Source organism: Oncorhynchus clarkii, chromosome 18 (genome assembly GCF_045791955.1).
Source record: "Oncorhynchus clarkii lewisi isolate Uvic-CL-2024 chromosome 18, UVic_Ocla_1.0, whole genome shotgun sequence".
NCBI classification, from domain to species: Eukaryota; Metazoa; Chordata; class Actinopteri; order Salmoniformes; family Salmonidae; genus Oncorhynchus; species Oncorhynchus clarkii.
The window spans coordinates 1,330,775-1,358,300 of NC_092164.1; the positions used below are offsets into that span (position 1 = coordinate 1,330,775).

At 51.3% G+C, this 27,526-nt stretch overlaps 1 protein-coding gene across 2 annotated transcripts; it reads right to left on the bottom strand.

Annotated features, from left to right (window-relative positions):
* Positions 1–112: 112 nt before the first annotated feature.
* Positions 113–27,526, bottom strand: LOC139372819 (WD repeat domain 12). Of its 2 annotated transcripts, XM_071112631.1 has the most exons (14): positions 27,409–27,526; positions 26,457–26,606; positions 25,689–25,783; positions 23,661–23,755; positions 17,224–17,330; positions 14,400–14,515; positions 14,070–14,224; positions 13,903–13,948; positions 13,601–13,686; positions 7,196–7,336; positions 3,857–3,962; positions 2,549–2,681; positions 1,759–1,831; positions 113–625 (listed from the first exon to the last, which is right to left on the bottom strand). In XM_071112631.1, the coding sequence occupies exons 2-14, from the start codon at positions 26,495–26,497 to the stop codon at positions 548–550; spliced, it is 1,272 nt and encodes a 423-aa protein (XP_070968732.1). In that variant the 5' UTR covers positions 26,498–26,606; positions 27,409–27,526; the 3' UTR covers positions 113–547. The 2 variants fall into 2 exon arrangements, with proteins under 2 accessions (XP_070968732.1, XP_070968733.1); XM_071112632.1 differs by lacking the exon at positions 27,409–27,526 and having other exon boundaries at positions 26,457–26,625.

The window sequence follows — 27,526 nt, forward strand, 5'->3', positions numbered from 1 at the left end:
ACACTAACCCCAACCTCAAGGAGGTGCAGGAGAAATATGTTATGTTTGCAGGGCACCACAAAGCAAAACAGACATCTTCAAGAATACAACCCTAATTAAAAGCTGCTGCAGGAAAATAGAAAGATCTTTAATCTGAAAAAGTGATGACTGGGTAGTTATTGTATTTAAAACACTGGTATATCATGGATGTAGACAGACATTCTGATTAACGACAGTGGGAATTATAATGGCACATTATGATCTATTATGATCTATTAATCTGTCCCAAGAGAGGGCAGTATAGAGACCTGCCACTGACGGTTCTCAACACAGTAGTTTAATCTGAAACGATGTGGCTACATACATACACAGTATTAAAATGGAGACGAGCTGTATCTTCAAAAACAGTATGTCACCTTGGCAACCTTATATCATGAAGAACAGCCTCCATCGACACAACTGTGGCAGTTCATAAATACACATATCTACATCAGGAAAGACTTTAATCAACAGGCAATACATCAGAGAAATAAAAACAGGTGCTATGTCTGTCTCCAGTCTGTCTCATCTACGCTCCAGCGTCTGTCTCGCAGGCAGTGTATCTATATGTGTACAGCTTGTTGTCAGCTCCTCCACTCAACATCAACTGCAAGAGGAAGAGACAGAGGGAACACAAAACGTTGAACAGAATACAGGCTAGATGTGTGCTGTCTCTCCAGGTTAATACAGGCTAGATGTGTGTTGTTGTCTCTCCAGGTTAATACAGGCTAGATGTGTGTTGTTGTCTCTCCAGGTTAATACAGGCTAGATGTGTGCTGTCTCTCCAGGTTAATACAGGCTAGATGTGTGTTGTTGTCTCTCCAGGTTAATCCAGGCTAGATGTGTGTTGTCTCTCCAGGTTAATACAGGCTAGATGTGTGTTGTCTCTCCAGGTTAATACAGGCTAGATGTGTCAGTGTGTTAGATGTGTGTTGTTGTCTCTCCAGATTAATACAGGCTAGATGTGTGTTGTCTCTCCAGGTTAATACAGGCTAGATGTGTGTTGTCTCTCCAGGTTAATACAGGCTAGATGTGTTGTTGTCTCTCCAGGTTAATCCAAGCTAGATGTGTGTTGTCTCTCCAGGTTAATACAGGCTAGATGTGTGTTGTCTCTCCAGGTTAATACAGGCTAGATGTGTCAGTGTGTTAGATGTGTGTTAGATGTGTGTTGTTGTCTCTCCAGGTTAATACAGGCTAGATGTGTGTTGTTGTCTCTCCAGGTTAATACAGGCTAGATGTGTGTTGTTGTCTCTCCAGGTTAATACAGGCTAGATGTGTGTTGTTGTCTCTCCAGGTTAATACAGGCTAGATGTGTGTTGTTGTGTCTCCAGGTTAATACAGGCTAGATGTGTGTTGTCTCTCCAGGTTAATCCAGGCTAGATGTGTGTTGTCTCTCCAGGTTAATCCAGACTAGATGTGTGTTGTCTCTCCAGGTTAATCCAGGCTAGATGTGTGTTGTCTCTCCAGGTTAATACAGGCTAGATGTGTCAGTGTGTTAGATGTGTGTTGTCTCTCCAGGTTAATACAGGCTAGATGTGTCAGTGTGTTAGATGTGTGTTGTCTCTCCAGGTTAATACAGGCTAGATGTGTGTTGTCTCTCCAGGTTAATACAGGCTAGATGTGTTGTTGTCTCTCCAGGTTAATACAGGCTAGATGTGTGTTGTCTCTCCAGGTTAATACAGGCTAGATGTGTGTTGTCTCTCCAGGTTAATACAGGCTAGATGTGTGCTGGTGTCTCACCCTGCTGTCAGTCCAGTCCACACAGAGCACCTTGTCCTCATGGGCAGACACATCATACAAAGGGGTCTTGCAGCTGGAATACAAAACACACTTTTGTAACATTAGATCCCCCACCACACCAGCCTCTAACCCCCCACCACACCAGCCTCTAACCCTTACCACCCCAGCCTCTAACCCCCTACCACCCCAGCCTCTAACCCCCTACCACCCCAGCCTCTAACCCCCATACCACCCCAGCCTCTAACCCCCATACCACCCCAGCCTCTAACCCCCATACCACCCCAGCCTCTAACCCCCATACCACCCCAGCCTCTAACCCCCATACCACCCCAGCCTCTAACCCCCATACCACCCCAGCCTCTAACCCCCATACCACCCCAGCCTCTAACCCCCATACCACCCCAGCCTCTAACCCCCATACCACCCCAGCCTCTAACCCCATACCACCCCAGCCTCTAACCCCATACCACCCCAGCCTCTAACCCCATACCACCCCAGCCTCTAACCCCATACCACCCCAGCCTCTAACCCCATACCACCCCAGCCTCTAACCCCATACCACCCCAGCCTCTAACCCCATACCACCCCAGCCTCTAACCCCATACCACCCCAGCCTCTAACCCCATACCACCCCAGCCTCTAACCCCATACCACCCCAGCCTCTAACCCCATACCACCCCAGCCTCTAACCCCATACCACCCCAGCCTCTAACCCCATACCACCCCAGCCTCTAACCCCTATCACCCCAGTCTCTAACCCCTACCACCCCAGCCTCTAACCCCTACAGACCTCCTGGTGTCCCAGAGTTTGACCAGGTTGTCGAGGGAACCAGACACCAGTTGGTGCTCATGGGAAGGAGCCCACTTCACCGCTGTGACCCAGCCGCTGTGAGAGGTAAGAGACAGCAACACCAACGACCCGTCTACAAAAACACACACACAAACAGATTAATTCACACCTCATGGAACAGCAGGGACTGTGAAGAGAAACACACACACGATAACACACGCACACTACACACACACACATGGGTGTTGTATGATGAATTGCTAAGTCCCTCTTTGCCATGCAAATTAACTGAATCCCCAAAACCCATGTGGTCAATCCTCAAGAGGCGGGTAGACAAACAAAAACCCACAAATTCTGACAAACTCCAAGCATTGATTATGCAAGAATGGGCTGCCATCAGTCAGGATGTGGCCCAGAAGTTAATTGACAGCATGCCAGGGCAGATTGCAGAGGTCTTGAAAAAGAAGGGTCAACACTGCAAATATTGACTCTTTGCATCAACTTCATGTAATTGTCAATAAAAGCCTTCGACACTTATGAAATGCTTGTAATTATACTTCAGTAATCCATACTAACATCTGACAAAAATATCTAAAGACACTAAGGCAGCAAACTTTGTGAAAATTAATATTTGTGTCATTCTCAAAACTTTTGGCCACAACTGTATTGTAGATATGTGGTAGTAGAGTAGTGGTCTGAGGGAACACACTTAATGGATTGTGAAAAGTGTTATGAAATGTAATGTCAAGTAATATTTTAAAATGTATAAACTGCCTTAATGTTGCTGGACCCCAGGAAGAGTAGCTGCTGCCTTGGCAGGAACTAATAGGGATCCTTAATAAACCCCAGGAAGAGTAGCTGCTGCCTTGGCAGGAACTAATGGGGATCCATAATAAACCCCAGGAAGAGTAGCTGCTGCCTTGGCAGGAACTAATGGGGATCCATAATAAACCCCAGGAAGAGTAGCTGCTGCCTTGGCAGGAACTAATGGGGATCCATAATAAACCCCAGGAAGAGTAGCTGCTGCCTTGGCAGGAACTAATGGGGATCCATAATAAACCCCAGGAAGAGTAGCTGCTGCCTTGGCAGGAACTAATGGGGATCCATAATAAACCCCAGGAAGAGTAGCTGCTGCCTTGGCAGGAACTAATGGGGATCCATAATAAACCCCAGGAAGAGTAGCTGCTGCCTTGACAGGAACTAATGGGGATCCATAATGAATACAAATACACTCACATAAGAGAGATGTTGTAATGTACATTGGGAAGTGAACAGAGATATTTAAATGAAGTTAGATTTAGTTGTGACCTTTAGAGCGAGGGTCCCACAGCCTGACGTGTCTGTCAGTGCTGCCAGAGGCCAGGCGACGACACAGTGGAGAGTAGGAGATGTGGTTAAACACCTTACTGCCAGTCTATAGATACGAAGAGAAGATTAACCAATCAGTCATCAACTAAGAGGTTGTGAGGTGTGTGGTCTAGGGTTAGTCTCTCACCAGTGTGGTCTAGGGTTAGAGCCTCTCACCAGTGTGGTCTAGGGTTAGAGTCTCTCACCAGTGTGGTCTAGGGTTAGAGCCTCTCACCAGTGTGGTCTAGGGTTAGAGTCTCTCACCAGTGTGGTCTAGGGTTAGAGTCTCTCACCAGTGTGGTCTAGGGTTAGAGTCTCTCACCAGTGTGGTCTAGGGTTAGAGTCTCATGGTCTAGGGTTAGAGCCTCACCAGTGTGGTCTAGGGTTAAAGTCTCTCACCAGTGTGGTCTAGGGTTAGAGTCTCTCACCAGTGTGGTCTAGGGTTAGAGTCTCGTGGTCTAGGGTTAGAGCCTCACCAGTGTGGTCTAGGGTTAGTCTCTCTCACCAGTGTGGTCTGGGGTTAGAGTCTCGTGGTTTAGGGTTAGAGCCTCACCAGTGTGGTCTAGGGTTAGAGTCTCTAACCAGTGTGGTCTAGGGTTAGAGTCTCGTGGTCTAGGGTTAGAGCCTCACCAGTGTGGTCTAGGGTTAGTCTCTCTCACCAGTGTGGTCTGGGGTTAGAGTCTCGTGGTTTAGGGTTAGAGTCTCTCACCAGTGTGGTCTAGGGTTAGAGCCTCTCACCAGTGTGGTCTAGGGTTAGAGTCTCTCACCAGTGTGGTCTAGGGTTAGTCTCTCTCACCAGTGTGGTCTGGGGTTAGAGTCTCGTGGTTTAGGGTTAGAGTCTCTCACCAGTGTGGTCTAGGGTTAGAGTCTCTCACCAGTGTGGTCTAGGGTTAGAGTCTCTCACCAGTGTGGTCTAGGGTTAGAGCCTCTCACCAGTGTGGTCTAGGGTTAGTCTCTCACCAGTGTGGTCTAGGGTTAGAGCCTCTCACCAGTGTGGTCTAGGGTTAGAGCCTCTCACCAGTGTGGTCTAGGGTTAGAGTCTCTCACCAGTGTGGTCTAGGGTTAGAGCCTCTCACCAGTGTGGTCTAGGGTTAGAGTCTCTCACCAGTGTGGTCTAGGGTTAGAGTCTCTCACCAGTGTGGTCTAGGGTTAGAGTCTCTCACCAGTGTGGTCTAGGGTTAGAGTCTCATGGTCTAGGGTTAGAGCCTCACCAGTGTGGTCTAGGGTTAAAGTCTCTCACCAGTGTGGTCTAGGGTTAGAGTCTCTCACCAGTGTGGTCTAGGGTTAGAGTCTCGTGGTCTAGGGTTAGAGCCTCACCAGTGTGGTCTAGGGTTAGAGTCTCTCACCAGTGTGGTCTAGGGTTAGTCTCTCTCACCAGTGTGGTCTGGGGTTAGAGTCTCGTGGTTTAGGGTTAGAGCCTCACCAGTGTGGTCTAGGGTTAGAGTCTCTAACCAGTGTGGTCTAGGGTTAGAGTCTCGTGGTCTAGGGTTAGAGCCTCACCAGTGTGGTCTAGGGTTAGTCTCTCTCACCAGTGTGGTCTGGGGTTAGAGTCTCGTGGTTTAGGGTTAGAGTCTCTCACCAGTGTGGTCTAGGGTTAGAGCCTCTCACCAGTGTGGTCTAGGGTTAGAGTCTCTCACCAGTGTGGTCTAGGGTTAGTCTCTCTCACCAGTGTGGTCTGGGGTTAGAGTCTCGTGGTTTAGGGTTAGAGTCTCTCACCAGTGTGGTCTAGGGTTAGAGTCTCTCACCAGTGTGGTCTAGGGTTAGAGTCTCTCACCAGTGTGGTCTAGGGTTAGAGCCTCTCACCAGTGTGGTCTGGGGTTAGAGTCTCTCACCAGTGTGGTCTAGGGTTAGAGTCTCTCACCAGTGTGGTCTGGGGTTAGAGTCTCTCACCAGTGTGGTCTGGGGTTAGAGTCTCGTGGTTTAGGGTTAGAGCCTCACCAGTGTGGTCTGGGGTTAGAGTCTCTAACCAGTGTGGTCTAGGGTTAGAGTCTCTCACCAGTGTGGTCTGGGGTTAGAGTCTCTCACCAGTGTGGTCTAGGGTTAGAGTCTCTCACCAGTGTGGTCTGGGGTTAGAGTCTCTCACCAGTGTGGTCTGGGGTTAGAGTCTCGTGGTTTAGGGTTAGAGCCTCACCAGTGTGGTCTAGGGTTAGAGTCTCTAACCAGTGTGGTCTAGGGTTAGAGTCTCGTGGTCTAGGGTTAGAGCCTCACCAGTGTGGTCTAGGGTTAGTCTCTCTCACCAGTGTGGTCTGGGGTTAGAGTCTCGTGGTTTAGGGTTAGAGTCTCTCACCAGTGTGGTCTAGGGTTAGAGCCTCTCACCAGTGTGGTCTAGGGTTAGAGTCTCTCACCAGTGTGGTCTAGGGTTAGTCTCTCTCACCAGTGTGGTCTGGGGTTAGAGTCTCGTGGTTTAGGGTTAGAGCCTCTCACCAGTGTGGTCTAGGGTTAGAGTCTCGTGGTCTGGGGTTAGAGCCTCTCACCAGTGTGGTCTAGGGTTAGAGTCTCTCACCAGTGTGGTCTCGGGTTAGAGTCTCTTGGTCTAGGGTTAGAGCCTCTCACCAGTGTGGTCTAGGGCTAGAGTCTTGTGGTCTGGGGTTAGAGTCTCTCACCAGTGTGGTCTAGGGTTAGAGTCTCTCACCAGTGTGGTCTAGGGTTAGAGTCTCGTGGTCTAGGGTTAGAGCCTCTCACCAGTGTGGTCTAGGGTTAGAGTCTCTCACCAGTGTGGTCTAGGGTTAGAGTCTCTCACCAGTGTGGTCTAGGGTTAGAGTCTCGTGGTCTAGGGTTAGAGCCTCACCAGTGTGGTCTAGGGTTAGAGCCTCACCAGTGTGGTCTAGGGTTAGTCTCTCACCAGTGTGGTCTGGGGTTAGAGTCTCTCACCAGTGTGGTCTAGGGTTAGAGCCTCTCACCAGTGTGGTCTAGGGTTAGAGCCTCTCACCAGTGTGGTCTGGGGTTAGAGTCTCTCACCAGTGTGGTCTGGGGTTAGAGTCTCTCACCAGTGTGGTCTGGGGTTAGAGCCTCACCAGTGTGGTCTAGGGTTAGAGTCTCTCACCAGTGTGGTCTATGGTTAGAGTCTCTCACCAGTGTGGTCTAGGGTTAGAGTCTCTCACCAGTGTGGTCTAGGGTTAGAGTCTCTCACCAGTGTGGTCTAGGGTTAGAGTCTCTCACCAGTGTGGTCTAGGGTTAGAGCCTCACCAGTGTGGTCTGGGGTTAGAGTCTCTCACAAGTGTGGTCTAGGGTTAGAGCCTCACCAGTGTGGTCTAGGGTTAGAGTCTCTCACCAGTGTGGTCTAGGGTTAGAGTCTCTCACCAGTGTGGTCTTCACGCTTCCGGTCTCGGCATCCCAGAGGCGGATGGTGTGGTCCCAGGATGCACTGCAGATCTCCTCACTGTCCAACCAGAGGACAGACGACACCGCCTCGTTGTGACCAGACAATGTCATGAGGGGTGTCTAGAAGAGGAAGATGTTATGTGTTTTGTTTAACCAGGTAGGCTAGTTGAGAACAAGTTCTCATTTACAACTGCGACCTGGCCAAGATAAAGCAATGCAGTTCGACACATACAACAGAGTTACACATGGAGTAAAACAAACATACAGTCAATAATACAGTAGAAAACATCTATATACAGGGTGTGCAAATGAGGTAAAATAAGGGAGGTAAGGCAATACATAGGCCATAGTGGTGAAGTAATTACAATATGGCAATTAAACACTGGAGTGATTGATGTCCGAAGATGAATGAGCTAGTAGAGACACTGGGGTGCAAAGGAGCAAGATAAATACATACATACAGTATGGGGATGAGGTAGTTGGGTGGGCTATTTACAGATGGGCTATGTACATGTGCAGTGATTTGTGAGCTGCTCTGACAGCTGATGCTTAAAGTTAGTGAGGGAGATATGAGTCTCCAGCTTCAGTGATGTTTGCAGTTCGTTCCAGTCATTGGCAGCAGAGAACTGGAAGGAAAGCTGGCTTTGGGGGTGACCAGTGAGATATACCTGCTGGAGCGTGTGCTATGGGTGGGTGCTGCTATGGTGACCAGTGAGCTGAGATAAGGCGGGGCTTTACCTAGCAGAGACTTATAGATGACCTGGAGCCATTGGGTTTGGCGACAAATATGAAGTGAGGGCCAGCCAAAGAGAGCGTACAGGTCGCAGTGGTGGGCAGTATATGGGGCTTTGGTGACAAAACGGATGGCAATGTGATAAGACTGCATCCAATTTGTTGAGTAGACTGATGGAGGCTATTTTGTAAATGATGGTGGGTAGTATATGGGGCTTTGGTTAAGATGATTAATACTATGATACACTACTGATCAACTGGAGCCCTGGGAGCCCCTAACCCTGGATAATACCATGAGGGGCTGCTCTCCTCACCCTGGTCAGTCTGATAGGGTTAGTATGGGTTAGTCTGCTCTCCTCACCCTGGTCACTCTGATAGGGTTAGTCTGGGTTAGTCTGCTCTCCTCACCCTGGTCAGTCTGATAGGGTTAGTCTGGGTTAGTCTGCTCTCCTCACCCTGGTCAGTCTGATAGGGTTAGTCTGGGTTAGGCTGCTCTCCTCACCCTGGTCAGTCTGATAGGGTTAGTCTGCTCTCCTCACCCTGGTCAGTCTGATAGGGTTAGTCTGGGTTAGTTTGCTCTCCTCACCCTGGTCAGTCTGATAGGGTTAGTCAGCTCTCCTCACCCTGGTCAGTCTGATAGGGTTAGTCTGGGTTAGTCTGCTCTCCTCACCCTGGTCAGTCTGATAGGGTTAGTCTGGGTTAGTCTGCTCTCCTCACCCTGGTCAGTTTGATAGGGTTAGTCTGGGTTAGTCTGCTCTCCTCACCCTGGTCACTCTGATAGGGTTAGTCTGGGTTAGTCTGCTCTCCTCACCCTGGTCAGTCTGATAGGGTTAGTCTGGGTTAGTCTGCTCTCCTCACCCTGGTCAGTCTGATAGGGTTAGTCTGGGTTAGTCTGCTCTCCTCACCCTGGTCAGTCTGATAGGGTTAGTCTGGGTTAGGCTGCTCTCCTCACCCTGGTCAGTCTGATAGGGTTAGTCTGCTCTCCTCACCCTGGTCAGTCTGATAGGGTTAGTCTGGGTTAGTCTGCTCTCCTCACCCTGGTCAGTCTGATAGGGTTAGTCAGCTCTCCTCACCCTGGTCAGTCTGATAGGGTTAGTCTGGGTTAGTCTGCTCTCCTCACCCTGGTCAGTCTGATAGGGTTAGTCTGGGTTAGCCTGCTCTCCTCACCCTGGTCAGTTTGATAGGGTTAGTCTGGGTTAGTCTGCTCTCCTCACCCTGGTCAGTCTGATAGGGTTAGTCTGGGTTAGTCTGCTCTCCTCACCCTGGTCACTCTGATAGGGTTAGTCTGGGTTAGTCTGCTCTCCTCACCTTGGTCAGTCTGATAGGGTTAGTATGGGTTAGTCTGCTCTCCTCACCCTGGTCAGTCTGATAGGGTTAGTATGGGTTAGTCTGCTCTCCTCACCCTGGTCAGTCTGATAGGGTTAGTCTGCTCTCCTCACCCTGGTCAGTCTGATAGGGTTAGTCTGGGTTAGTCTGCTGTCCTCACCCTGGTCAGTCTGATAGGGTTAGTCAGGGTTAGTCTGCTGTCCTCACCCTGGTCAGTCTGATAGGGTTAGTCTGCTCTCCTCACCCAGGTCAGTCTGATAGGGTTAGTCTGGGTTAGTCTGCTCTCCTCACCCTGGTCAGTCTGATAGGGTTAGTATGGGTTAGTCTGCTCTCCTCACCCTGGTCAGTCTGATAGGGTTAGTATGCTCTCCTCACCCTGGTCAGTCTGATAGGGTTAGTCAGGGTTAGTCTGCTGTCCTCACCCTGGTCAGTCTGATAGGGTTAGTCTGCTCTCCTCACCCTGGTCAGTCTGATAGGGTTAGTCTGGGTTAGTCTGCTCTCCTCACCCTGGTCAGTCTGATAGGGTTAGTCTGGGTTAGTCTGCTCTCCTCACCCTGGTCAGTCTGATAGGGTTAGTCTGGGTTAGGCTGCTCTCCTCACCCTGGTCAGTCTGATAGGGTTAGTCTGCTCTCCTCACCCTGGTCAGTCTGATAGGGTTAGTCTGGGTTAGTTTGCTCTCCTCACCCTGGTCAGTCTGATAGGGTTAGTCAGCTCTCCTCACCCTGGTCAGTCTGATAGGGTTAGTCTGGGTTAGTCTGCTCTCCTCACCCTGGTCAGTCTGATAGGGTTAGTCTGGGTTAGTCTGCTCTCCTCACCCTGGTCAGTTTGATAGGGTTAGTCTGGGTTAGTCTGCTCTCCTCACCCTGGTCAGTCTGATAGGGTTAGTCTGGGTTAGTCTGCTCTCCTCACCCTGGTCACTCTGATAGGGTTAGTCTGGGTTAGTCTGCTCTCCTCACCCTGGTCAGTCTGATAGGGTTAGTATGGGTTAGTCTGCTCTCCTCACCCTGGTCAGTCTGATAGGGTTAGTATGGGTTAGTCTGCTCTCCTCACCCTGGTCAGTCTGATAGGGTTAGTCTGCTCTCCTCACCCTGGTCAGTCTGATAGGGTTAGTCTGGGTTAGTCTGCTCTCCTCACCCTGGTCAGTCTGATAGGGTTAGTCTGGGTTAGTCTGCTCTCCTCACCCTGGTCAGTCTGATAGGGTTAGTCTGGGTTAGTCTGCTCTCCTCACCCTGGTCAGTCTGATAGGGTTAGTCTGGGTTAGGCTGCTCTCCTCACCCTGGTCAGTCTGATAGGGTTAGTCTGCTCTCCTCACCCTGGTCAGTCTGATAGGGTTAGTCTGGGTTAGTCTGCTCTCCTCACCCTGGTCAGTCTGATAGGGTTAGTCAGCTCTCCTCACCCTGGTCAGTCTGATAGGGTTAGTCTGGGTTAGTCTGCTCTCCTCACCCTGGTCAGTCTGATAGGGTTAGTCTGGGTTAGCCTGCTCTCCTCACCCTGGTCAGTTTGATAGGGTTAGTCTGGGTTAGTCTGCTCTCCTCACCCTGGTCAGTCTGATAGGGTTAGTCTGGGTTAGTCTGCTCTCCTCACCCTGGTCACTCTGATAGGGTTAGTCTGGGTTAGTCTGCTCTCCTCACCTTGGTCAGTCTGATAGGGTTAGTATGGGTTAGTCTGCTCTCCTCACCCTGGTCAGTCTGATAGGGTTAGTATGGGTTAGTCTGCTCTCCTCACCCTGGTCAGTCTGATAGGGTTAGTCTGCTCTCCTCACCCTGGTCAGTCTGATAGGGTTAGTCTGGGTTAGTCTGCTGTCCTCACCCTGGTCAGTCTGATAGGGTTAGTCAGGGTTAGTCTGCTGTCCTCACCCTGGTCAGTCTGATAGGGTTAGTCTGCTCTCCTCACCCAGGTCAGTCTGATAGGGTTAGTCTGGGTTAGTCTGCTCTCCTCACCCTGGTCAGTCTGATAGGGTTAGTATGGGTTAGTCTGCTCTCCTCACCCTGGTCAGTCTGATAGGGTTAGTCAGGGTTAGTCTGCTGTCCTCACCCTGGTCAGTCTGATAGGGTTAGTATGCTCTCCTCACCCTGGTCAGTCTGATAGGGTTAGTCAGGGTTAGTCTGCTGTCCTCACCCTGGTCAGTCTGATAGGGTTAGTCTGCTCTCCTCACCCTGGTCAGTCTGATAGGGTTAGTCTGGGTTAGTCTGCTCTCCTCACCCTGGTCAGTCTGATAGGGTTAGTCTGGGTTAGTCTGCTCTCCTCACCCTGGTCAGTCTGATAGGGTTAGTCTGGGTTAGGCTGCTCTCCTCACCCTGGTCAGTCTGATAGGGTTAGTCTGCTCTCCTCACCCTGGTCAGTCTGATAGGGTTAGTCTGGGTTAGTCTGCTCTCCTCACCCTGGTCAGTCTGATAGGGTTAGTCTGCTCTCCTCACCCTGGTCAGTCTGATAGGGTTAGTCTGGGTTAGTCTGCTCTCCTCACCCTGGTCAGTCTGATAGGGTTAGTCTGCTCTCCTCACCCTGGTCAGTCTGATAGGGTTAGTCTGCTCTCCTCACCCTGGTCAGTCTGATAGGGTTAGTCTGCTCTCCTCACCCTGGTCAGTCTGATAGGGTTAGTCTGGGTTAGTCTGCTCTCCTCACCCTGGTCATTCTGATAGGGTTAGTCTGGGTTAGTCTGCTCTCCTCACCCTGGTCAGTCTGATAGGGTTAGTCTGGGTTAGTCTGCTGTCCTCACCCTGGTCAGTCTGATAGGGTTAGTCTGGGTTAGTCTGCTCTCCTCACCCTGGTCAGTCTGATAGGGTTAGTCTGGGTTAGTCTGCTCTCCTCACCCTGGTCACTCTGATAGGGTTAGTCTGCTCTCCTCACCCTGGTCAGTCTGATAGGGTTAGTCTGCTCTCCTCACCCTGGTCAGTCTGATAGGGTTAGTCTGGGTTAGTCTGCTCTCCTCACCCTGGTCACTCTGATAGGGTTAGTCTGCTCTCCTCACCCTGGTCACTGATAGGGTTAGTCTGGGTTAGTCTGCTCTCCTCACCCTGGTCACTGATAGGGTTAGTCTGCTCTCCTCACCCTGGTCAGTCTGGGTTAGTCAGCTCTCCTCACCCTGGTCAGTCTGATAGGGTTAGTCTGGATTAGTCTGCTCTCCTCACCCTGGTCACTCTGATAGGGTTAGTCTGGATTAGTCTGCTCTCCTCACCCTGGTCAGTCTGATAGGGTTAGTCTGCTCTCCTCACCCTGGTCAGTCTGATAGGGTTAGTCTGCTCTCCTCACCCTGGTCAGTCTGATAGGGTTAGTCTGGGTTAGTCTGCTCTCCTCACCCTGGTCAGTCTGATAGGGTTAGTCTGCTCTCCTCACCCTGGTCAGTCTGATAGGGTTAGTCTGGGTTAGGATGCTCTCCTCACCCTGGTCAGTCTGATAGGGTTAGTCTGCTCTCCTCACACTGGTCAGTCTGATAGGGTTAGTCTGCTCTCCTCACCCTGGTCAGTCTGATAGGGTTAGTCTGGGTTAGGCTGCTCTCCTCACCCTGGTCAGTCTGATAGGGTTCGTCTGCTCTCCTCACCCTGGTCAGTCTGATAGGGTTAGTCTGGGTTATTCTGCTCTCCTCACCCTGGTCAGTCTGATAGGGTTAGTCTGCTCTCCTCACCCTGGTCAGTCTGGGTTAGTCAGCTCTCCTCACCCTGGTCAGTCTGATAGGGTTAGTCTGGATTAGTCTGCTCTCCTCACCCTGGTCACTCTGATAGGGTTAGTCTGCTCTCCTCACCCTGGTCAGTCTGATAGGGTTAGTCTGCTCTCCTCACCCTGGTCAGTCTGATAGGGTTAGTCTGCTCTCCTCACCCTGGTCAGTCTGATAGGGTTAGTATGGGTTAGTCTGCTCTCCTCACCCTGGTCAGTCTGATAGGGTTAGTCTGGGTTAGCCTGCTCTCCTCACCCTGGTCAGTCTGATAGGGTTAGTCTGCTCTCCTCACCCTGGTCAGTCTGATAGGGTTAGTCTGGGTTAGGCTGCTCTCCTCACCCTGGTCAGTCTGATAGGGTTAGTCTGGGTTAGTCTGCTCTCCTCACCCTGGTCAGTCTGATAGGGTTAGTCTGCTCTCCTCACCCTGGTCAGTCTGATAGGGTTAGTCTGCTCTCCTCACCCTGGTCAGTCTGATAGGGTTAGTCTGGATTAGTCTGCTCTCTTCACCCTGGTCAGTCTGATAGGGTTAGTCTGGGTTAGGCTGCTCTCCTCACCCTGGTCAGTCTGATAGGGGTAGCCTGCTCTCCTCACCCTGGTCAGTCTGATAGGGTTAGTCTGCTCTCCTCACCCTGGTCAGTCTGATAGGGTTAGTCTGGGTTAGGCTGCTCACTCACCCTGGTCAGTCCGAGCTGTTCAGTCTTCTGTTTCTTTCTGGGTCTGCTGGGAGGCTCCTCTACCTCCTCCTCCTCCTCTGTGGCCACTGGCAGGACAACAGAACAGTCAGCAGGGAGAGAGATACATAGTTAACATGGATACTATATATACATGGAGCTGTGAACCAATCTAACTCCATTATCATCCCAGACAACCCAGAGTCCAGTAGGACTGTACCAGACAACCCAGAGTCCAATAGGACTGTACCAGACAACCCAGAGTCCAATAGGACTGTACCAGACAACCCAGAGTCCAATAGTACCTGCTGACCAGATCTTCAGCATCTTGTCCCAGGAACCACTGCAGAACTGAGAGGAATGGAGACAAAAATAAATCTATTAGTTGCTGAGCAGTGATGTTGACAGCTGCAAATCCGCCCCATCTTCTCCTCCCATGTCCCACCATCTTCTCCTCCTACCCCCCTGTCACCTTAGTGCGTGTGGGATCCGTGGCGATAGTGTCAACACTCCCAGCGTGTCCACGGCAACAGTGTCTAGCTTTCAGCTTGTTCCTCTCAGAGTTCCACTCCCACAGCAGAATGGTTTGGTCCAGAGAGGCCGTGAGCAGCAGGGAGGTCAGGCCATCTAGACAAACATAGGGGTGTCAGGATGAGACGTTCAAGACCAACGTTCCCCAACAGGCGGCCCTCAGGCTGAATTTGGCCCGCGGGTGATTTTATTTGGCCCCCCAAGTTTTAAAAACAACAACTGTAAAAACACCAGCAACTCAGCTCCAAGTGACCCAGACCCTACCCCTCACCTCTCCTGACCCAGGCCACGTCCTTCACCACGTCCGTGTGTCCGGCCACCGTCATCACAGCCTTGCCCTCCAGAGACCAGATCCTGGCCGTCTTATCATAGGAGCCCGTCAGGATCCTGGAGCAGACATCATTAACAGGGTATCTGGGTTAGGGTCTCTGCCATTCAGAGTCTGGGTTAGGGTCTCTGCCATTCAGAGTCTGGGTTAGGGTCTCTGCCATTCAGAGTCTGGGTTAGGGTCTCTGCCATTCAGAGTCTGGGTTAGGGTCTCTGCCATTCAGAGTCTGGGTTAGGGTCTCTGCCATTCAGAGTCTGGGTTAGGGTCTCTGCCATTCAGAGTCTGGGTTAGGGTCTCTGCCATTCAGAGTCTGGGTTAGGGTCTCTGCCATTCAGAGTCTGGGTTAGGGTCTCTGCCATTCAGAGTCTGGGTTAGGGTCTCTGCCATTCAGAGTCTGGGGTTGGGTCTCTGCCATTCAGAGTCTGGGTTAGGGTCTCTGCCATTCAGAGTCTGGGTTAGGGTCTCTGCCATTCAGAGTCTGGGGTTGGGTCTCTGGCAGAGGTGTGGACTCGAGTCACGACTTGGACTCGAGTCACAAATATGGTGACTTGCAACTCGACTTTAACACCAATGACTCGGGACTTGACTTGGACTTGAGCCTTTTGACTCGACCTGACTTGATACAGGGCATCAACTCTTCATTTAACGGATTACAGTTTGAATCGGACAGCAGCCAATCAAATTGTGCCAGCTGAGAAAAAGTTGTGCATTGCAGTACAGAGGAACGTCGGCGGGTGAATTCAGGATGGAGCCCTTGGAAAGATTATGCCCAAAATTATTTTAAGATATAAAGACGACGCTGTATCAACAAAAAACGGGTTGCAACTTGCAAAACATGCGGTAAGAAAATGACAGACGGAGGCGCAGCAACTTCCAACTTTATTCGCCATTTGAAGCTGCACAAAGAATGGTAAGTCGTGGCTAATACAGCCGACAGCTATATATATAACTTTACTAGTGTAGCATGTAGGCTAACATAACATTAAATCAATGAGCCTCCACACAGTCAGTCAATGTGGGAACGTGATCATTGCATCCAAGATTGAGCTACAACTGGCTAGGCAGTTGGTAGCCTAAATCCTGCCTGATGTTACTGCTGTTCTTGAAACCATTGACATACATTAGCCTACTGTAACCACACAGAGAGAGTGTGTGTGTGTGTGTGTTAAGGTTGTGCGATTGTGTACAAGCCTACATCGCCCAATTGCGCCACATAGCGATCCTCGATAGTCGATCACAATGGGGTGGGGCGGGTCTTTCTCATGGCTACCCATGTATTTCCATGGAAATATAAAGTTTATTTGGAAAGTAATAAATATATATATTTTTAAAAGCATTCATGATTTGTTAAAAATATGAAATAGTATTAGATTAGCACATTAGGACTCGTTTAGGACTCGAAACTCAAAGTTTAGGACTTGAGACTTGCCGCTCTTGACAGGAGACTTGACTCGGACTTGCCTGTCTTGACTTGGGACTTGAGTGCTGTCTTGAGAATTACTTGTGACTTGTAAAACAATGACTCTGGGTTAGGGTCTCTGGGTTAGGGTCTCTTACCATTCAGAGTCTGGGTTAGGGTTTCTGGGTTAGGGTCTCTACCATTCAGAGTCTGGGTTAGGGTCTCTGGGTTAGGGTCTCTTACCATTCAGAGTCTGGGTTAGGGTCTCTGCCATTCAGAGTCTGGGTTAGGGTCTCTGCCATTCAGAGTCTGGGTTAGGGTCTCTTACCATTCAGAGTCTGGGTTAGGGTCTCTGGGTTAGGGTCTCTGGGTTAGGGTCTCTGGGTTAGGGTCTACCATTCAGAGTCTGGGTTAGGGTCTCTGGGTTAGGGTCTCTCACCATTCAGAGTCTGGGTTAGGGTCTCTTACCATTCAGAGTCTGGGTTAGGGTCTCTTACCATTCAGTCTGGGTTAGGGTCTCTTACCATTCAGAGTCTGGGTTAGGGTCTCTTACCATTCAGAGTCTGGGTTAGGGTCTCTACCATTCAGAGTCTGGGTTAGGGTCTCTGGGTTAGGGTCTCTACCATTCAGAGTCTGGGTTAGACGTCATGTCTCTTACCATTCAGTCTGGGTTTGACGTCATGTCTCTACCATTCAGAGTCTGGGTTAGACGTCGTGTCGCTTACCATTCAAAGTCTGGGTTAGACGTCATGTCTCTTACCATTCAGAGTCTGGGTTAGACGTCATGTCTCTTACCATTCAGAGTCTGGGTTAGGGTCTCTGGGTTAGGGTCTCTACCATTCAGAGTCTGGGTTAGACGTCATGTCTCTTACCATTCAGTCTGAGTTTGACGTCATGTCTCTACCATTCAGAGTCTGGGTTAGACGTCGTGTCTCTTACCATTCAAAGTCTGGGTTAGACGTCGTGTCTCTTACCATTCAGTCTGGGTTAGACGTCGTGTCTCTTACCATTCAGTCTGGGTTAGACGTCGTGTCTCTTACCATTCAGTCTGGGTTAGACGTCGTGTCTCTTACCATTCAGTCTGGGTTAGACGTCGTGTCTCTGACCATTCAGTCTGGGTTAGACGTCGTGTCTCTGACCATTCAGTCTGGGTTAGACGTCGTGTCTCTTACCATTCAGTCTGGGTTAGACGTCATGTCTCTTACCATTCAGAGTCTGGGTTAGACGTCATGTCTCTTACCATTCAGAGTCTGGGTTAGGGTCTCTTACCATTCAGTCTGGGTTAGACGTCATGTCTCTTACCATTCAGTCTGGGTTAGACGTCATGTCTCTTACCATTCAGTCTGGGTTTGACGTCATGCCTCTTACCATTCAGAGTCTGCCTCCACTGAGCTGATCCAGTCATCATGCATCATACACTCCTCTGGTTGGGGAGCGGTGAACCTCTCCACATACTCGATCTCCACCACATCTTCCTGTAACACACACACACAAAACACGCTTCAAGTCACATTGGCATACTAAGCAGGCTACGCGTAAACCCTACTGTCCAGGGGTCCTACTACCATCCAGAGGTCCTGCTACCGCCCAGAGGTCCTGCTACCGCCCAGAGGTCCTGCTACCGCCCAGAGGTCCTACTACCGCCCAGAGGTCCTACAAGTAAAACCCTACTGTCCAGAGGGTGCTACTACTGTCCAGAAAACAGCTTCTATCTCAAGGCCATCAGACTGTTAAACAGCCACCACTAACACTGACACTGACTCAACTCCAGCCACTTTAATAATGGGAATTGATTGGAAAGGACGTAAATATATCACTAGCCACTTTAAACAATGCTACCTTATATAAATGTTACTTACCCTACATTATTCATCTCATATGCATACGTATATACTGTACTCTATATCATCGACGGTATCCTTATGTAATACATGTATCACTAGCCACTTTATACTATACTATGCCACTTTGTTTACATACTCATCTCATTTGTACATACTGTACTCGATACCATCTACTGTATCTTGCCTATGCTGCTCTGTACCATCACTCATTCATATATCCTTATGTACATATTCTTTATCCCCTTACACTGTGTACAAGACAGTAGTTTTGGAATTGTTAGTTAGATTACTTGTTATTACTGCATTGTCGGAACTAGAAGCACAAGCATTTCGCTACACTCGCACTAACATCTGCTAACCATGTGTATGTGACAAATAAAATTTGATTTGATTTGATTTGAGGGTGCTACTGCTGTCCAGAGGGTGCTACTACCGTCCAGAGGGTGCTACTACTGTCCAGAGGTCCTACTACCACCCAGAGGGTGCTACGAGTAAACACTACTATCCAGAGGTCCTACTACCGCCCCGAGGTCCTACTACCGTCGAGGTCCTACTACCGTACAGAGGGTGCTACGAGTAAACACTACTATCCAGAGGTCCTACTACCGTCCAGAGGTCCTACTACCGTCCAAAGGTCCTACTACCGTCCAGAGGTCCTACTACCGTCCAGAGGTCCTACTACCGTCCAGAGGTCCTACTACCGTCCAGAGGTCCTACAAGTAAAACCCTACCGCCCAGAGGTCCTACTACCGCCCAGAGGTCCTACAAGTAAAACCCTACCGCCCAGAGGTCCTTCTACCGCCCAGAGGTCCTACAAGTAAAACCCTACCGCCCAGAGGTCCTACAAGTAAAACCCTACCACCCAGAGGTCCTACTACCGCCCAGAGGTCCTACAAGTAAAACCCTACCGCCCAGAGGTCCTTCTACCACCCAGAGGTCCTACTACCGCCCAGAGGACCTACTACCGCCCAGAGGTCCTACTACCGCCCAGAGGTCCTACTACCGCCCAGAGGTCCTACTACCGCCCAGAGGTCCTACTAGTAAAAACCTACTGTCCAGAGGGTGCTACTGCTGTCCAGAGGGTGCTACTACTGTCCAGAGGGTGCTACTACTGTCCAGAGGGTGCTACTACCGTCCAGAGGGTGCTACTACCGTCCAGAGGGTGCTACTACCGTCCAGAGGGTGCTACTACCGTCCAGAGGGTGCTACTACCGCCCAGAGGGTGCTACTACCGCCCAGAGGGTGCTACTACCGCCCAGAGGGTGCTACTACCGCCCAGAGGGTGCTACTACCGCCCAGAGGGTGCTACTACCGCCCAGAGGGTGCTACTACCACCCAGAGGGTGCTACGAGTAAACACTACTATCCAGAGGTCCTACTACCATCCAGAGGTCCTACTACCGCCCAGAGGTCCTACTACCGCCCAGAGGTCCTACTACCGCCCAGAGGTCCTACTACCGCCCAGAGGTCCTACTACCACCCAGAGGTCCTACTACCGCCCAGAGGTCCTACTACTGTCCAGAGGTCCTACAAGTAAAACCCTACCGCCCAGTGGTCCTACTACCGCCCAGAGGTCCTACAAGTAAAACCCTATCGCCCAGAGGTCCTGCTACCGCCCAGAGGGTCCTACTACCGCCCAGAGGGTCCTACTACCGCCCAGAGGTCCTACAAGTAAAACCCTACCGCCCAGAGGTCCTGCTACCGCCCAGGGGGACTACTACCGCCCAGGGGGACTACTACCGCCCAGGGGGACTACAAGTAAAACCCTACTGTCCAGAGGGTGCTACTACTGTCCAGAGGGTGCTACTACTGTCCAGAGGGTGCTACTACTGTCCAGAGGGTGCTACTACTGTCCAGAGGGTGCTACTACCGTCCAGAGGGTGCTACTACCGTCCAGAGGGTGCTACTACTGTCCAGAGGGTGCTACTACTGTCCAGAGGGTGCTACTACTGTCCAGAGGTCCTACTACCACCCAGAGGGTGCTACGAGTAAACACTACTATCCAGAGGTCCTACTACCATCCAGAGGGTGCTACGAGTAAACACTACTATCCAGAGGTCGTACTACCGCCCAGAGGTCCTACTACCGTCCAGAGGTCCTACTACCGTCCAGAGGTCCTACTACCGTCCAGAGGTCCTACTACCGTCCAGAGGTCCTACTACTGTCCAGAGGTCCTACAAGTAAAACCCTACCGCCCAGTGGTCCTACTACCGCCCAGAGGTCCTACAAGTAAAACCCTACTACCGGCAAGAGTTCCTACTACCGCCCAGAGGTCCTACAAGTAAAACCCTACCGCCCAGAGGTCCTAATACCACCCAGAGGTCTTACTACCGCCCAGAGGTCATGCTACCGTCCAGAGGTCCTACAAGTAAAACCCTACCACCCAGAGGTCCTACTATCGCCCAGAGGTCCTACAAGTAAAACCCTAACGCCCAGAGGTCCTACAAGTAAAATCCTACCACCCAGAGGTCCTACTACCACCCAGAGGTCCTACTACCGCCCAGAGGTCCTACAAGTAAAACCCTACCGTCATACTACCGCCCAGAGGTCCTACAAGTAACACCCTACTGTCCAGAGGGTGCTACTGCTGTCCAGAGGGTGCTACTACTGTCCAGAGGGTGCTACTGCTGTCCAGAGGGTGCTACTGCTGTCCAGAGGGTGCTACTACTGTCCAGAGGGTGCTACTACTGTCCAGAGGGTGCTACTACTGTCCAGAGGGTGCTACTACTGTCCAGAGGGTGCTACTACTGTCCAGAGGGTGCTACTACTGTCCAGAGGGTGCTACTGCTGTCCAGAGGGTGCTACTACTGTCCAGAGGGTGCTACTACTGTCCAGAGGGTGCTACTACTGTCCAGAGGGTGCTACTACCGCCCAGAGGTTGCTACTACCGCCCAGAGGGTGCTACTACCGCCCAGAGGGTGCTACTACCGCCCAGAGGGTGCTACGAGTAAACACTACTATCCAGAGGTCCTAGTACCGCCCCACGGTCCTACTACCGTCCAGAGGTCCTACTACCGTCCAGAGGTCCTACAAGTAAAACCCTACCGCCCAGAGGTCCTTCTACCGCCCAGAGGTCCTACTACCGCCCAGAGGTCCTACTACCGCCCAGAGGTCCTACTACCGCCCAGAGGTAATACTACCGCCCAGAGGTCCTACAAGTAACACCCTACTGTCCAGAGGGTGCTACTGCTGTCCAGAGGGTGCTACTACTGTCCAGAGGGTGCTACTACTGTCCAGAGGGTGCTACTACTGTCCAGAGGTCCTACTACCGCCCAGAGGTCCTACTACCGCCCAGAGGGTGCTACTACCGCCCAGAGGGTGCTACTACCACCCAGAGGGTGCTACTACCACCCAGAGGGTGCTACTACCACCCAGAGGGTGCTACTACCACCCAGAGGGTGCTAGGAGTAAACACTACTATCCAGAGGTCCTACTACCGCCCCACGGTCCTACTACCGCCCAGAGGTCCTACTACCGCCCAGAGGTCCTACTACCGCCCAGAGGTCCCTACTACCGCCCAGAGGTCCCTACTACCGCCCAGAGGTCCCTACTACCGCCCAGAGGTCCCTACTACCGCCCAGAGGTCCCTACTACCGCCCAGAGGTCCTACAAGTAAAACCCTACCGCCCAGAGGTCCTACAAGTAAAACCCTACCACCCAGAGGTCCTGCTACCGCCCAGAGGTCCTACTACCGCCCAGAGGTCCTACTACCGCCCAGAGGTCCTGCTACCGCCCAGAGGTCCTGCTACCGCCCAGAGGTCCTGCTACCGCCCAGAGGTCCTGCTACCGCCCAGAGGTCCTACTACCGCCCAGAGGTCCTACAAGTAAAACCCTACCGCCCAGTGGTCCTACTACCGCCCAGAGGTCCTACAAGTAAAACCCTACCGCCCCGGGGGACTGCTACCGCCCAGGGGGACTACTACCGCCCAGGGGGACTACTACCGCCCAGGGGGACTACTACCGCCCAGAGGTTCTACAAGTAAAACCCTACTGTCCAGAGGGTGCTACTACTGTCCAGAGGTCCTACTACCGCCCAGAGGGTGCTACTACTGTCCAGAGGGTGCTACTACCGCCCAGAGGGTGCTACTACCGCCCAGAGGGTGCTACTACCGCCCAGAGGGTGCTACTACCGCCCAGAGGGTGCTACTACCGCCCAGAGGGTGCTACTACCGCCCAGAGGGTGCTACTACCGCCCAGAGGGTGCTACTACCACCCAGAGGGTGCAACTACCACCCAGAGGGTGCAACTACCACCCAGAGGGTGCTACTACCACCCAGAGGGTGCAACTACCACCCAGAGGGTGCTACGAGTAAACACTACTACCGCCCAGAGGTCCTACTACCGCCCAGAGGTCCCTACTACCACCCAGAGGTCCCTACTACCGCCCAGAGGTCCCTACTACCGCCCAGAGGTCCCTACTACCGCCCAGAGGTCCTACAAGTAAAACCCTACCGCCCAGAGGTCCTGCTACCGCCCAGAGGTCCTGCTACCGCCCAGAGGTCCTGCTACCGCCCAGAGGTCCTGCTACCGCCCAGAGGTCCTGCTACCGCCCAGAGGTCCTGCTACCGCCCAGAGGTCCTGCTACCGCCCAGAGGTCCTGCTACCGCCCAGAGGTCCTGCTACCACCCAGAGGTCCTACAAGTAAAACCCTACCGCCCAGAGGTCCTACAAGTAAAACCCTACCACCCAGAGGTCCTACTACCACCCAGAGGTCCTGCTACCGCCCAGAGGTCATACTACCGCCCAGAGGTCCTACTACCGCCCAGAGGTCCTACTACCGCCCAGAGGTCCTACAAGTAAAACCCTACCGCCCAGAGGTCCTGCTACCGCCCAGAGGTCCTACTACCGCCCAGAGGTCCTACTACCGCCCAGAGGTCCTACTACTGTCCAGAGGTCCTACAAGTAAAACCCTACCGTCCAGAGGTTCTACTACCGCCCAGAGGTCCTACAAGTAAAACCCTACTGTCCAGAGGTCCTGCTACCGCCCAGGGGTCCTGCTACCGCCAAGAGGTCCTGCTACCGCCCAGAGGTCCTGCTACCGCCCAGAGGTCCCTACTACCGCCCAGAGGTCCCTACTACCGCCCAGAGGTCCTACAAGTAAAACCCTACCGCCCAGAGGTCCTGCTACCGCCCAGAGGTCCTGCTACCGCCCAGAGGTCCTGCTACCGCCCAGAGGTCCTGCTACCGCCCAGAGGTCCTGCTACCGCCCAGAGGTCCTGCTACCGCCCAGAGGTCCTGCTACCGCCCAGAGGTCCTGCTACCACCCAGAGGTCCTACAAGTAAAACCCTACCGCCCAGAGGTCCTACAAGTAAAACCCTACCACCCAGAGGTCCTACTACCACCCAGAGGTCCTGCTACCGCCCAGAGGTCATACTACCGCCCAGAGGTCCTACTACCGCCCAGAGGTCCTACTACCGCCCAGAGGTCCTACAAGTAAAACCCTACCGCCCAGAGGTCCTGCTACCGCCCAGAGGTCCTGCTACCGCCCAGAGGTCCTACTACCGCCCAGAGGTCCTACTACCGCCCAGAGGTCCTACTACTGTCCAGAGGTCCTACAAGTAAAACCCTACCGTCCAGAGGTTCTACTACCGCCCAGAGGTCCTACAAGTAAAACCCTACTGTCCAGAGGTCCTGCTACCGCCCAGGGGTCCTGCTACCGCCAAGAGGTCCTGCTACCGCCCAGAGGTCCTGCTACCGCCCAGAGGTCCTGCTACCGCCCAGAGGTCCTGCTACCGCCCAGAGGTCCTGCTACCGCCCAGAGGTCCTGCTACCGTCCAGAGGGTGCTTTTACCGTCCAGAGGGTGCTACGAGTAAACCCTACCCCCCAGAGGTCCTACTACAGAGGTCCTCCTACCCCCCCAGAGGTCCTACTACCCCCCCCCCAGAGGTCCTACTACCCCCCGCAGAGGTCCTACTACCCCCCCCAGAGGTCCTACTACCCCCCCCAGAGGTCCTACTCACCGTTGAGATGCCTTCAGCCTCCATGTGATTTGACAACGATGTCCGCAGGAACTGACCTCGCACCAGGAAGTCAAACTCAATCTGGCTGTGAGACCCTACAACAACAAAGCACACACAAAGATGAGACACCCAATATGATGCTAATACATTCATCAGTGATCTAGGTCAAACCAAGACAGCACCAGTCCTGAAATAATGTAATTGGAGAATAATAGTTACAAGGACAAACAATGTGTGTAATGTGACAAAAGGCTATACAAGACATCTGCAGTGGGTGGACATGGAATATTGGTCTCCTGAGTGTGGACACAAGTCTTCCTATAGACCTGGGGGGCTCAGATGTTTGTGGTATCAGGGTGGGTGGAGAGGAAGCTAGGAAAGCTGCAGTCAGTCCAGGTAGCATGAAGTGGATTCATTATGATTGATGTCAGTGGAGGCTGCTGAGGGGAAGACGGCTCATAATAATGTCCGGAACAGAGCAAATGGAATGGCATCACATGGAAACCATGTGTTTGATACCATTACACTCCAGCCATTATCACGAGTCCATCCTCCCCAATTAAGGTGCCACCAACCTCCTCTGATATATGTTCACCCCATCTCCCAGAGGGATCAGCTTTGCTCAACTGGGGGAAGGGGAAGTTTTAGTCTGCGGAAAAGAGCTCCTCTCAAGGGGTTATAACAGTGCCTCTAAGTGTTGAGGTTAAGCAACCTGCCGTGTTGAAGCCTGATGAATAACCAGAAATCAAGGTGGCTGGAAGGAGGAGAGTCTGGCCCTGATGCTGTGCTATGTACTGGCTTGAAGGAGGTGAGTCTGGCCCTGATGCTGTGCTACGTAGTGGCTGGAGGGAGGAGAGTCTGGCCCTGATGCTGTGCTATGTACTGGCTTGAAGGAGGTGAGTCTGGCCCTGATGCTGTGCTACGTAGTGGCTGGAGGGAGGAGAGTCTGGCCCTGATGCTGTGCTATGTACTGGCTTGAAGGAGGTGAGTCTGGCCCTGATGCTGTGCTACGTAGTGGCTGGAGGGAGGAGAGTCTGGCTCTGATGCTGTGCTATGTACTGGCTGGAGGGAGGTGAGTCTGGCCCTGATGCTGTGCTATGTACTGGCTGGAGGGAGGTGAGTCTGGCCCTGATGCTGTGCTATGTACTGGCTGGAGGGAGGTGAGTCTGGCCCTGATGCTGTGCTATGTACTGGCTGGAGGGAGGTGAGTCTGGCCCTGATGCTGTGCTATGTACTGGCTGGAGGGAGGCGAGTCTGGCCCTGATGCTGTGCTATGTACTGGCTAGAAGGAGGTGAGTCTGGCCCTGATGCTGTGCTACGTAGTGGCTGGAGGGAGGAGAGTCTGGCCCTGATGCTGTGCTACGTAGTGGCTGGAGGGAGGAGAGTCTGGCCCTGATGCTGTGCTACGTAGTGGCTGGAGGGAGGAGAGTCTGGCCCTGATGCTGTGCTACGTAGTGGCTGGAGGGAGGAGAGTCTGGCCCTGATGCTGTGCTATATAGTGGCTGGAGGGAATAGAGTCTGGCCCTGATGCTGTGCTATATAGTGGCTGGAGGGTGGAGAGTCTGGACCCGATGCTGTGCTATATAGTGGCTGGAGGGAATAGAGTCTGGCCCTGATGCTGTGCTATATAGTGGCTGGAGGGTGGAGAGTCTGGGCCCGATGCTGTGCTATATATAGTGGCTGGAGGGAATAGAGTCTGGCCCTGATGCTGTGCCATGAGGTTCTCCCTGATAGGGTGTTGTTAGGACAGTTATCCGGTTAGTGCCAGAAGTTTGGCCATGTGGCGTCATTGTGTAGAAAGGTCCAGCTGAGACGTGGTAGGGGTGGAGCTTTCCATTTAGTAAAGACGTCTGGAGGACAAGCATCAAGTGTAGTGACTGTGGAGGTAGTCATCAAGGTCTTCAGAATGCCCGGTTGAAACAGACACAGGTAGCTACAGTTGGTGGCTGTAATGCCACATTATATCGGATGCCAACCGCCATTAAACCCCAACGAATGGAAAAGCACCATTCTACAATCTATTCTCACCATTCTTTGCTTCCAGCAGCTTGTTGATGACGTTGCTGAGTTCCTGTACCTCTGAGGCAGCAGGGATGGAGAATGGGACGTCATCGACTGAATATCTGAGGGACAACGTCGGTAGGTTATGCTACAGCAATAATTTAACATGACTAAGTCACTGCTTACAGACAAATAGATAGTTGGCTAACTAACTTCAAACTTGTAGTATTCAGCTAGGCTAGCAAACATAGCAACCCATAGGATTTCTATTTACAATCTTCCCTGGTCAGGCTAACTCACACTAACTTCAATACATCAACATTATCAAAGCAACTCGTCTGCTAAGGACACAATATGATTACTGTTACCAACAGCATGGCTAACACTCCCATAGAGTTCTCCTCTGCAACTCGTCTGCTAAGGACACAATATGATTACTGTTACCAACAGCATGGCTAACACTCCCATAGAGTTCTCCTCTGCAACTCGTCTGCTAAGGACACAATATGATTACTGTTACCAACAGCATGGCTAACACTCCCATAGAGTTCTCCTCTTCAACTCGTCTGCTAAGGACACAATATGATTACTGTTACCAACAGCATGGCTAACACTCCCATAGAGTTCTCCTCTTCAACTCGTCTGCTAAGGACACAATATGATTACTGTTACCAACAGCATGGCTAACACTCCCATAGAGTTCTCCTTCATGCTCGCTAACTAGTTAGCTTACTGGCCAAACGAGCAAGCTAACTAGCTAGTGGCTATCCTTACAATTCAACAATAAATACTTACTTTTTGTTATCCGTAAAGAACCTGGTTTGTAACTGAGACATTTCTCTTCTGTTGTTGAATAGTAACTCTATAAAACGGCTTCACAGACTGTTATTCGCTGATGAACATATCAAGCAGGACGTCATGCCACGTGGGTCAGAATCAGCGCGCCTGCGTGAGATGTGGAAGACATGTTAGTGGATCACGGAAAAGGCAAAAGTCGATCACTTTTCCCTACTCCTCTAGTATTGTCTGGAGCCAACAACAACAACAACACACAAAAATAGGCTTTTACATAAAATAGTTTTTGTTGTTGTCCTGAAAGCAGCCACCGAGCACCACATTACCTTAGCATATTTAGGAAAATGTTCTGGCTATAGACGGAATATTATAGACGCTACGATAGCCAGCAATGCATGTTAAAAGGCCTTTTCACACTGCATTGTTCTTAACCACAGGCTATCTAAGAATGGCTCTGGGCTAGTTTATAACATTTTTAAAAAGCTTTAAATCAAATTGTATTTAATTTGTTATCAGGAATCAAATCAGATGTATATGAAATAGTTTGGTGCAATATGCATAAAAGGAGAGTAATTGCCCATAATTCTGCACCTTAGAATCGGTAGTTGATCATCAGTAGTTGATCATCATGATTTAGTGACTGCAAAGAACATTTATGGATCTACTGGGATTTTCAAAAGAGACTAACTTTCTGTTTTGTCTGCTCTTGCACTCCAGAGATACGTACAGATGGGTTCATATTTTTGCGTACAGTTGTGTTATGTTGATGAATGTATTTGCAATTTTGACGGTACAATATATGTTTTATTAATGTTTTTATGTGTTTAAAAAACATTTTCGAAATGCATTTACTGTTTTGCAAAAGTTGTGTGTCTTGTGGACTCTGTTTTGAAAATCGACAACATTGTTCCAAAGAAATGCTTGTATGTGATTGAGGGAAACTAATACATACAGACAGTTGCTTGCGAGACAGTGCATGTTACCAGTACATGACTTTAGCATAACTGATGAGGGCACCCGCAGACATTTGCTGAGAGAACGTGACCTGACGCTGGCCTTGGCAGTGGAGA